We start from the raw sequence: 12088 nt of genomic DNA, 5'->3' as shown, positions 1-12088 counted from the left end.
GGTCAAAAAATACAATTCATTCTTTACTACTCAAATAAACTTCTAAAAAGAATCGCAACAGCTAAACCAGTAAAACCACAAAAGAAGTTCAATCCTCCTGCTCCACTCTCCGTAATTTCCACTTCAGCTACAGTAGTATTCATCCGAGATTCCAGGTATTCATCAATTTCCGCCTCCTCATCTTCATAATACGGAAATGGCCAAAGTCCTTCATCTATTGTCACTTTACATAACCCCCCAGGATTACTAGTCGTCCCATTTGTGCATGCGGATCCGGGTTTTCCATATTTGATTTCGGATTTGCGGATTTTTCCGCTGGAAATTTTGTTTTGTTGTTGGAACAATGCTGCCACCTACAGTACCGGTCAAAAAGTTGTAAACTTTGGCCGTTTTCAGTTGAAATTTTCCAACTTTGAAAGGGTGTTACGGTAGCATTGATTGTCCCATCAAGAAGATTTTTAATGAATTATACAGATCAAAGGTTTTACAGAGAATCACCGTCAAAAACACTATATTCGACCAAAAAAGTTTTAAAAAACTTAAAAAGAACAAAATTTTGAGCAAAATCAACCAAAAACTAGTAAAAAATACACGTATTTTGACAGCTTCTAACTTTTTGAATCTTGCCATAAATTGAAAAATTTTAACATTTTCTTGTAGATCAAATCCACCGCTATATTTTTGTAGTTGACAACTTTTTGATAGCTCTACACGCTTTTGAGATATGCGCCTTTAAAGTTAGGCACCTGGGAGGAGAGACGCAGAGAAACGAGAACGGCTCCTTGGAGGTACCTATTTTTAAAGGCGCATATCTCAAAAGTGGGCGGAGCTATCAAAAAGTTGTCAACTACAAAAATGTAGCTCCGGTTTTGATCTATCAGATAAATATAATTTTGGAACAGTTGCGACAAGATGTGACACCAAGGGGACACGTTAAATTTGAGCTATGTTTCAAAAATCAAAATTACAAAAAGGTATATTCTTGGTCTTTTCGGCCCCATAAAACGTCATTTTGTGGGACAGTTAGTTTTACCATGACATAGTCTCAAAGTTGGACAATTTCAACTGAAAAAGGCAAGATATATTTTTGGCTGGTACTGTATTAACCTGCTCACCGTGGACTCAACATATAAATCATTGGACCGCTGTATCCTCGAGGACATCCATCTCTCATTTCACATGCGATAAAACCAGTTTGCAGTGGATGGAAATCCCCAAAACCTTTATTCTTCTCATATTGGTCTAATTTATCTGTTTGATTAGTTTCCAACAGAAATTGCTCAAAAACTGCATTTGTTTCTTTTAAAGCAACGGCAATTTGGTAGTTGAATCCGTCCTTCAAATCATCACAAGACTTGAAACTTCTAGCAATTTTTTCGAGATTTGGATCGTATAGCTATAAGAAATTTCAAATTGTCTGTCATTTTTGGTGCATGTGTTAGCACGGCACGCTTTTTACAACCGCGCTCTACCGAAACCAAAAAAAAATGTGTGCGAAATTAGAGATTCTGAGAAAAAAAGACATTTTTTCAGGGAATTTTGGTGGATCGCAGTTGTAAGAACTGTAGAAAACTAATATTTTGAACTCACCAACTCATTCATGTTTGCAATATTGTATTTTATTGCAAATTCACTCCGCTGAGAATCAAAATTATTTTTTATATTCATCGGGTCATCTTCTTCGTAGCATCTATTAACAAATGCTGAGTCAGCTAAATGAGCTGAAATGAGACAGGCGTGGCTTTAGTTTTTATTAACTAATCGCAGAAACTCACCATAAAGCAAAATGATACCAAGAAGAATGTTCATCGAGAAAATCGTTTGCTTTGATTGAATGATACGATGGGGAATGAATTAGTATTGAGGACATGTGGAAATAAAAAAAAACAAATTAGTTCACGGATATAAACATGAGTTTGTAATGAAAAGCGTGAAAATTTTCGTATGTTTTTCCATATCATCTGACCTTTCACGCTGACTAGGGAAGGTCCATGGACTCGGTCTGGAGTTATGAGTCGTGACCTATATCATTTGAAAGCTGAGAAAACGATGATTCCAAATATATATTCAGTTTTTGCCCTCGACGTCTGGTATTCAAGAAAAACAAGGTCAAAGTTCGGAAAAATGATAAATTATTGCTTTTTTAACACGCGAAAATGGCAAAAGTATTTCAAAAAGTTTTTCGCGTGTTAGAAAGGCAATAATTGATCATTTTTCCGAACTTTGGCCTTGTTTTTTTTGAATACCAGGCCTCAAGGGCAAAAAACTGAATATGTATTTGGAATCATCGTTTTCTCAGCTTTCAAATGATATAGGTCACGACTCATAACTCCAGACCGAGTCCATGACCTTCCCCTAGTGAGTTTTGTCCCTGGCTATTTTTGAGAAAACAGTATGACAAACGTTTGAAACGCTCGAGGATCACGGAAAACGGATCAAAGTTTTTGAAATGGATAGAGAAAAAAATTCCCCGCATTTTGATATGCAATGGTAATATATGCGCTATAATTTTATCGAAAAAACTATTAGAGGCATTTTTCTGTCCGCAGAGATACCGTACAACTAATCACGACAGTTGCGTTTTCAACCGGATTTGTGGAGTCTGGCGCGCCTTTGACGCGTTCTAAGGAATTTCTGTATGTCTGGCGTGTCTTTGGCGCGTTTTTAAAAAGGTTTGTAGAGTCTGACGTGCCTTTAACGCATTTTCAACAAGTTCTCCGTGAAAAAAGTGTTGACCTCTGGAAAACAAGAATTTCCAACGTAAATTTGAGAAATACAATTCATTTCTAGCCATTTCAATCAAAATTTTTAGTTTTTATATTTTTCCTCCTTCTCAATAACGGTTGCAGAATGGGTAACGCATGTTCTTGTGAGTTTTTTTTGAACTGGACGTTCCCTGACAGAGAAAATTAGTTTCAGGCAAAAAGAAGAAGAAGAACGAAATAATTGCACCGGCTACAAAAAAGCCGACACAAATGAATTATCAGAATAAGAAATTGAAAAAGAAATCAAAAAAGCAGCAGATTATTGTTGAAAAAGACCGGAAAATCATTCAAAAGGAGAAAGAGTTGTATCAGGTACGTTTCAGACACTGAAAACGCGCCAAAGGCACGCCAGACTTTTGGGATAGCGTCAGAGGCGCGCCAACCGGATTTCAATTTCCAAAATCTAAAAATTTTAGGTTATATTCGACGCCGAAGGGTTCAGTGTACACGATTTGGCATTGTTAGGGCAGAAGACTTCACCGGAATCTATATTTAGACAGGATTTGGTAAGAATATCAAGGGGTGGCCTAGTTTTGTAGACAGAGGAAAAGTTAGGCCATTACTGAAAAACGCAAGAGCAGTACGGGCCGGGTTTACGTACAATAATTGAAAATTGTGAATTTTTTTTTGAATTAAAAAATTTTGCAAAGCAGTAGAATTTTGACTACGCGTCAACGGTGCGCCAGTCATAGAAAACCTTTTTGAAATCGCGTCAAAGGCGCGCCAGCCAGAACCAACTTTTTTGAAATCGCGTCAAAGGCACGCCAGCCAGAACCAACTTTTTTGAAATCGCGTCAAAGGCACGCCAGACAGAACCAACGTTTTTGAAATCGCGTCAAAGATACGCCAGCCAGAACCAACTTTTTTGAAATTGCGTCAAAGGCGCGCCAGCCAGAACCAACTTTTTTGAAATTGCGTCAAAGACACGCCAGACTCTACAAACTTTTTGAAATCGCGTCAAAAGCACGCCAGACTCTACAAACTTTTTTGAAATCGCGTCAAAGGCGCGCCAGCCAAATCCAAATTTTTTGAAATCGCGTCAAAGGCACGCCAGACAGAACAAACTTTTTTGAAATCGCGTTATAGACACGCCAGATTCCAGAACCAAATTTCTTGAAATCGCGTCAAAGACACGCCAGACTATACAAACTTTTTTGAAATTGCGTCAAAAGCACGCCAGACTTCACGCACGTGTACAAGGAAATTAAGGAGTCTTAGGTGCGCCAACTATTTTGAAAGGCGGAGCCTAAAATTTAAATAAAATTCTAACGCAGCAAAATCCAAAAAACACATAACAATTTTTTTGAAAACATGCATAGTTTCAGTTTTAAGACTATTTGCACTGAATTCTCGGAAAAACGTGAATAACTTTTTTTCTCCGACTTGCCTTGCAAAAACTGATTACAGATTCGGAATCAGCGTAAAATTTGCTATGAGACACTCCCATTTTTTCGCCAAAAAAACATGAAATTTTCCAGAAACCAAGACGAATGGGACGAGTGAAACTAATCGAGGACTTGACACCCCACCTGACACCAACCAGTTCACGGACACCTGGAAAATCATCAAAAACCAACAAAAACCAAACGGCGGAAGAGAGTGCGTCGAAAGAGGAGTTCGAAGTGGACGAGGTGCTCGACTACGTTGATGACTTGTATTTGCAGTTATGTGAGTGATTTTTAATTGCATAATTAATTGAAATTAATTGAACTTAAAGGGGAACTGCGGTATTCCAAAAATCGAGATATTTTGATATGAATCGACTCAGAATTTTGCGGAAAAGAGAAAAGTCTTTTGGAGCCAGGTCCGAAAATTAGTCTAAAGCGAATTATGAGGCCTCAAAGTGTCAAAAAAGGGTCTCTCGCATGAAATGTTTAATTTAATTTTTTTTTAAAGTCTCTCGCCGTGCAGATGAAAAAGGAAGACCCTTTTTTGACACTTTGAGACCTCATAACTTTTTTCAGACGAATTTTCGGACCTGGCTCCAAGAGACTTTTCTCTTTTCTACAAAATTCTGAGTCGATTCATATCAAAATATCTCGATTTTTTAGAATACCGCAGTTCCCCTTTAATTACATTATTACATAAGAAAATCTAAAAACCTTTCCAGTAGACCCTGATCGAACGGTAATGGAAGATCAAAAGGAGAACAACACGTCGACGACGGAGAATGCGAGCTCGAAATAATTTTGGCGCTCTTTTCCATCTGAAAAATTGTTTCTAATAAATTTTTTTCGTTTGGGGGCAACTAAAATAACAAAATTTCGGATTTTCGGTATTTCAAAACAGAAACAAATTTCAAGTTTTTGAAAACCGTCAAAGGCACGCCAGACTCCATAAAGCTTTCTAAAAACACGCGAGTCAAAGGCACGCCAGACTCCACAAACCTTATTGAAATCGCGTCAAAAGTGTGCCAGCGATACTAAAATTGCTTAAAACACGTTCAAGGCACGCCAGACTCCAAAAACCATTTTGAATTTGCGTCAAAGGCACGCCAGCTTCCATAAACCTTTCTAAAAACACGCGCGTCAAAAGAACGCCAGACAGATCAAACTTTTCTGAAAACGCGTTGAAGACACGCCAGAAAACAGAAAATATTGAGAACGCGTCAAAGACACGCCAGACTCCAAAACCATTTTGAAAGCGCGTCAGAGGTGCACCAGCCTTCTTGGATAGCGTCACAGGCGAAAATTGAGCAAAAAAGACGCTTTTTTTTAAATTAACAACAGGTAATTATTAGTTTATAATAATTTATTATTATGACTATTATGAATAGAAATTTTTGAAATGTTTGAAAAAAAACGAAGAAATTTTACACGTGTGTGTGATCAATACCACGCGGGGGGATTGGGGGAGGGTGGGGCTTCATGAAAAAAGGGGGCGGAGCTAAAATAGAGAGTGGGAAACTAGAAGACAAAGGCACTTTTGAGAAGGAAAGAAAAAACTGAAAATTTTGAAAAAAAAAAGTGAAAAAACATGTACAAATTTTCGAAAAACAGAGAATCAGAGAAGTTTTTTTTGGGCGCGGGAAAAATAGAGAATTTAGACATCGGAAACTTCAGAATCCGGATCGTAGAGGGGATTGTCGACTCGAAGTGGGTCCTCCTTCTTCTCCTTCTTGTTGGGTCGAGCCGGCACCGGCGGTTTGGAGATTTCCGCTTTTGGGACTGAAAAATTGAGATTATTTATAAAATTTTGGTTGGAATTGGTGAAAAGCCGGCTGAAATTGACTGTTATACGCGATTTTTAGTGGTGGCCTGGGTTCTCACTCGGTGGCCTAGAAAACCAAAACTCAAAAAAAAAAAAACAAGCTTTGAATTTACGTAAACTAAAAAAACATTTAAAAAAAATCAAATTAGAAATGAAAAAACACCCAACTTTGACATGTCCCCCTGCTGTCCCATTTTGTCCCCACTGTCCCAAAGTTATATTTATCTGGTAGATCAAAAATAGGGCTACATTTTTGTAGTTGACAACTTTTTGATATCTCTTCACGCTTTTGAGATATGCGCCTTTAAAGTTAGGCATCTGGGAGGAATGACGCAGAGAAACGAGAGCGTCTGACTGTCTGCGTCTCCTCCCCCTCCTTTTGGAGGTACCTATCTTTAAAGACGCGTATCTCAAAAGCGTGAAAAGATAGAGAAAAGTTGTCAACTACAAAAATGTAGCCCTGGTTTTGATTCACCAGAAAAATATAAATTTGGAACGATTGGGTGAAAAATGACACCAGGGGAAAATTTCAAAACTTGTCTTTTTTTTTACTAAAACTGTAAATTTTCATAAATTTCAAACACCTATAGCTCAAAAGCATGTGGAGCAATCTAAAAATTGTCAACTACAAAAATGTAGAACTATTTCTGTTCTACCAGAAAAATATAAATTTGGGACATTTGGGACAAAAAGTGACACCAAGGGGACATGTCAAAGTTTGTCCTTTTTTTTCGTTTTTTTTCTGGGTTTATTTGAAAGTTGTGACGGAATTTCAAAGTCTATTTCAAAGATCATAAAATCTCCTTAAAATCTATTCTTACCAATAACTTGATCCGACGTCTTGACTTCCATTTCGTCTTGATTAAAAGTCGGTGGCACAAACGAGTGAGATGTTGATGGTCCAGTTGGAGATGACATTCCAGCTGCCGACGTGGTCGGCTGATCATCCGAATTATTCGATCGTGGCGATGACATATCAACGTCTTCCAGATCGTATACTGGATTCGTGAATGTTGTGGAGTCCTCGTGCATCGATGTCATCTGTTGCATGCTGAACTCGCTTCCGGGGGCGTCCTGGAAAACGGGATTTTAGGTGTAAAGTTTTTTTTTCAAAATTTCAATACGATATTCAAAACGCTCGTAAAATTCTACGTCGAATAACTTTTTGAAATTTCGGAAAATTTTGAGTTTACACCGTTTTGCAACACCGCGACTGGAAGGAGGGCAATTTTTTTCAAATTTTCAAAATGTTGTCCTATTTAGATTATTGTCAGGATTTCGAATATGCCAATTTTAGACATTTTCCACCTAAAAATTGTTTTAAAAAACCCAGATTGTCACTATAAATTTGCTTAAAATCGCTTTTAAATTGATTTTGAGGGTGGAAAATGTCTAAAATTGACTGAATTTGGATGAAAACCGTTGTGTTTTAATCGATTTTTAGGTGAAAATGTATGAAACTGACTGAAAATCGGGGTTCTACATCGGTTTTTAAAAAATATGTAGAAAAATCCACGATTTTCAGTCAATTTCAGACATTTTCCACCCAAAAATCGATGGAAAACCGCGATTTTCAGCCAAAAAACTATAATTTTTAGTCAGAAAACCACAATTTCCAGCCAAAAAACCTCGATTTTCAGTCAAAAAACCAAGATTTTCAGTCAATTTCAGACATTTCCCGCTTAAAAATCAAAAGAAAACCGCGATTTTCAGTCAAAAAACTACAATTTTAACCAAAAACTATAATTTTTAACCAAAAAACCACAATTTCCAGCCAAAAACCCACGATTTTCAGAAAAAACCGCGATTTTCAGCTAATAATCGGTTTAAACTGAATATTTTTTGAAAATTTGAAAATGTTATCCTCTTTAAATTTTTACGAGAATTTCGAATATCTTTATCTGTAATTCGACTGACCTGCTTCGACTCCAACACCGGATTACTAAACGATATCACATTTCCATGGAACGAAACGCTTCCATCGGCCGCCTCATTCTTCTTAAACAACAATTGTCTTCTTCTATAAACATTGAGTCCAATAAATCCGATCAATCCAAGTGCCGCTAAGAACGCCAAAATGTAGAGTAAGACAGTGAAGAAATTCTCGGAAAGCGTTCCAATAATCTTTCTGCTCACACTCGATTCCTTCTCACACTGATCACCTTCAAAGTCCGATGTGCACTCGCAGGATCCATCCAATCGACACTTTCCTCCATTCGTACATTTACATTGTTTCGGCATGACTAGGGCCTCCACATGTTGTGTCGCACAAGATCCATCCATCTGCGCGACGATTCCTTCTGGACACAGACAAGCGAATCCGGATGACGGAAGGGATACACAGATGTGAGAGCATTGTGCTCTTTCACATCCGGAGACCATCCTCTGAGTGTCCTTTGCATACTTCTGACTCACTCTTACAGTATGACCATCTTCCAGGTCGGAGGCTAACACCGACACTCTGCCTCGTCCGAATTTGTCCTGCACGTAAAGAGTCTTGGATTCTCTGCTAAGCCAGTAGATATGATTCTCGAACACATCCACTGCATACGGTATGTTCTTGTCGTGAACTACCGTAGTTCTATCAGTACCATCAATGTTTACTGCATCAACTCTTCGATATTTGGGATCCACCCAGTATACTCGATTGTTCTTTCCCTCATCGATTGCCATTGATGTTGGACTGAATACTAGATCCTTTACGATAATCTGACGGTGAGTTCCATCCATATCAGCACACTCAATCTTCGCGTGGAGCCCGGCGTCCGAATAGCAAATTCGTCCGGCAGTTGGTGCAGTGATAAGCGCGGTTGGCTGTTGGAGGTGCCCTGCTACAATTTTCTTGAGGTACCGCCCATCTGGCAATGCGACGAAGATAAATCCACTGTTCTGATTGTCAACCGGCTCTGACATTCGTTTCTTTCTAGCCATTCCAATCTCGATATCTTCAGATACCGCTGCTACGAATAGGTTACCCGTGGTATAGTCAATTGCGATAGCGGTAGGGACTACACCCATTCCTGCAAAGTCGATATCCAACTTTTGTCCTTCATGACTTTGGTTTCCATTGGCTATCGCTGAGCGGTAGATGGTTCTCTCCGAGCCATCGATCCAATACATCATCTCTTTCCTGGGGTCAAATGCAATTCCAATTATATCATTATCCTCGTCATTTGCCTTTGCAGCAGCGTGTCTGTTGGTTCCAGCACCATGAAGAGATAGTTGAACCAATGAAGAATCCGCACCAATCATTACATTCGCCGCATCGCCCTTTGCTCTACAATCCTTTCCAGTCATCGACCCGACGACTACATTGTTCTCATAATCTTCGTGGCATCTGCATAAGTAGGAGCCCTTGGTATTCAGACACAACTGAGTGCAAGTGTTGTTTCCAGCACACTCATCGATATCGATACAGTCCTTGGGGCTTTGTGGGTCTGGACGGAATCCGTCACGACAGTGACAGTAGAAGCTGTCGGTGATGTCGGTGCAGATGTGTTTGCAGCCACCGTTGTTGCCAAAGGATTCGCAGGACGTTTTGCCGCCGTGTTTCGCTGGAAATAGTGGGGTTTAGTAGGGTATCACGATGAGACCAATGCAGCCGCGCTCTATTGACAAGGATGGCACAATTTTTGAGTCACGGTGAACATTCGAATTTATATAGCCAGTATAGTATGCACATACGTTCGCATATTCAACGTGACGCAAAAAGTGTACCGTTCAAGTCAATAGAGCGCGGTTGCATTGGTAGCCCTGGCCTCATCGTGCGGAATGGACTTCAAACAATGCTCCAAAGCTTTTTGTGCAGTGTTCCGTAGAGCGCGTTTACAAGATTTGACAAGATTTGAAGAAATTTTAACTAGATTTTAGGAGCCGACACGGTCCGCAGTGTAACTCTCTTAAAACTCAATCTTATGCGCTGAAAAATTATCAAAATATAGATCTCAGTGAGGTCTATGTCTGTGATTTAATACGAGCCGTATAACGGATCGTTAATGTGCATCGGGCCGGGAAAAAGTGCCAAAAACGCAAAAATTACCAAAACGGGTTTTTAGTCATGATTGAAATACAGTGGCATAATTATAGTGACCAAACCTATTTGTCAGTATAACTTGGTCACTGTAATCTGGGTAAGAGTGGATTTTTTAAAGCAATTTCGTGTTTTTGCCACTTTTCTCCGGCTCACTGCATATTTACAAGTAGCTAACCGACTCGTAGTAGGTAGCAGGTATAGAAATCGTCGAGGTCTACATTTTGGTATACTTTTCAGCTAATAACGTTGAGTTTTAAGCGAGTTAAGCGGGTTTTTTGAAATCTCAGCCAATTTTTTTTCTGACGCGGAGCGGTTTAGTCAGGTGCGTCGCGTGTTCGCCTTTTGTTTGAACTTCAAACATTTTGGTTCCGTGATATTTCAGAGCTGCGACACTCCGATGCACCTGACGAAGCAAAACTTGTGGAAAAACGCGTCGCAGCCGCTCCGCGTCAAAAAAATTACTGAGATTGTAAAAATTGCTCCGCGTCATGTTCACCACTAGCCATTTCGCAACTGCGACGGTTGTGAAATGTCGCAGAGCCGTTTTCCCAATCTCAGCCAGTTTTCTGACGCGGAACGGCTGCGTCGCGTTTTTTTCCACAAGTTTAGCTTTGTCAGTGTGCGTCGCCTGTTTGCAACCAACGTTGATTAAGAAATTTTTAGAGAAAAAAGCACTTATGCCTTCTTAAATATCGAAAAGCTCTAAAATTGCGCTTTGTAATGAGTAAAATATCGTAGAGCGCATTTGCTGAGCCCCTTCCCCAGACGTGTCGCCTAACCTTATAACAGAATACTCAAATACTCAGCTGCACCCTTCACCACCGCAAAAAAATAAAACCTACAACATCCGATCTCATCCGACGCATCACCACAATCATCCTTCCTATCACAAGCCAGTGTTCCATTCACACATCTTCCATTGGCACACTTGAACTGATCCGATGTGCAATCTCCGTACTCTGAGAAGCTCGAGCACATTGACAAATGCTCATCCGACAGGTCATTCTGTCCGCAATCATTGACACCGTTACACAGTTGAAGAATATTCAGACAGAGACGAGAGTGAGCACAACGGAAGCGAAGGGGCGGGTCGCATTGAGCACTTCGGCATTCTGTGGATGTCTCGTCCGAGTTGTCGCCACAGTCGTTGTCTCCATCGCACATGAATTTGCGGGGGATGCACACGGAGTTGGAGCACTCGAATTCGAATGGTGAGCAGGTACGCCGGGACTGTAAAACAGATTATGTGATATTTGGGGTTACTTTTTGAAATTTTGAAAAATTTTGTGGTTTGACGGTCTGTCGGGAATGAAGGAAAAAGTGTAGGTTTGCATAAACTACGTATCTTTTGCTTAAAGTCGCTACGCAGCGAGGTTTCTATTGGCTCGGCACGCTGATATTTGAAAACCATAAGAGGATAACTTTTTTGAAATTTGAGTTTAGACCGTTTTGCAACAATTTATCAAAAGGAGGGGAAAGACCGCCGTTGACACCCTCCCTCTGATAGCGGACATTCAAAAAAGTGTCGGTAGCCGGTCATAACTCAATTTTTCCAAAATTTCAAGTTGATATTCAAAATGCTCGTAGAATTCTACATCAGGTAACTTTTTTGAAATTTCGGAAAATTTTGAGTTTAAACCGTCTACCGATACTTTTTATGAATGTCCGTATCTGTTGTTTAGAGTCGCTACGCAGCAAATTTAGGAAAGAAATTATATTTCTAAACGCGCTCTACTGTACAATCAGATTCACTGTGGTAAGTTGCTACTCAGCGAAATTCTAAGGAATCGAAAAAAATCGGGAGTATTTTGAGCAAAAATGACATTTTTTGAACATTTTTTTCTCAAAAGAACGATAAAAAACTCAAAAATGACGGATTTTGAGCAAAAAAAAGACATTTTTGACCATTTTTTCTCGAAAAACGATTAAAAAACTCGGAAAATGACACATTCAAAGCAAAAAGTGACATTTCTCGACCATTTTTTTTCGAAAAACAATTAAAAACCCCTATATAACTTTTTGAGACGCTACGCAGCGAAATTTCGAGAAGAAAAACGCCGCGCTGCTATCTCTACTGGAC

The 12088-nt window shown here is 39.4% G+C and overlaps 3 protein-coding genes across 3 annotated transcripts in view; 1 reads left to right on the top strand and 2 right to left on the bottom strand.

The window, feature by feature from the left end:
* Window positions 1–26: 26 nt before the first annotated feature.
* Window positions 27–1809, bottom strand: GCK72_000103 (uncharacterized protein; the record flags this gene model as incomplete). The annotated part of the gene is made up of 4 exons (XM_003093811.2): window positions 27–315; window positions 1116–1396; window positions 1591–1721; window positions 1776–1809. 4 exons carry the CDS (start codon window positions 1807–1809, stop codon window positions 27–29), a joined length of 735 nt encoding a protein of 244 aa, XP_003093859.2.
* Window positions 1810–2850: 1041 nt separating this feature from the next.
* Window positions 2851–4441, top strand: GCK72_000102 (uncharacterized protein; the record flags this gene model as incomplete). The annotated part of the gene is made up of 4 exons (XM_003093813.2): window positions 2851–2869; window positions 2920–3077; window positions 3182–3271; window positions 4244–4441. 4 exons carry the CDS (start codon window positions 2851–2853, stop codon window positions 4439–4441), a joined length of 465 nt encoding a protein of 154 aa, XP_003093861.2.
* Window positions 4442–5807: 1366 nt separating this feature from the next.
* The window catches only part of GCK72_000099 (uncharacterized protein), a gene marked incomplete at both ends in the record, with an annotated part of 30227 nt that continues 23946 nt past the window's right edge, over window positions 5808–12088 (bottom strand). The window contains 4 exons of the mRNA XM_053722265.1: window positions 5808–5932; window positions 6797–7049; window positions 7893–9529; window positions 10851–11238. Coding sequence (XP_053590910.1) covers window positions 5808–5932; window positions 6797–7049; window positions 7893–9529; window positions 10851–11238 — 2403 coding nt within the window. The remainder of the gene's footprint in view (window positions 5933–6796; window positions 7050–7892; window positions 9530–10850; window positions 11239–12088) is intronic.

This window comes from Caenorhabditis remanei, chromosome I (genome assembly GCF_010183535.1).
Source record: "Caenorhabditis remanei strain PX506 chromosome I, whole genome shotgun sequence".
Classification (NCBI taxonomy): domain Eukaryota; kingdom Metazoa; phylum Nematoda; class Chromadorea; order Rhabditida; family Rhabditidae; genus Caenorhabditis; species Caenorhabditis remanei.
Note: the sequence above shows the minus strand (reverse complement) of the source record. Positions and strands in the feature narration are given on the sequence as shown.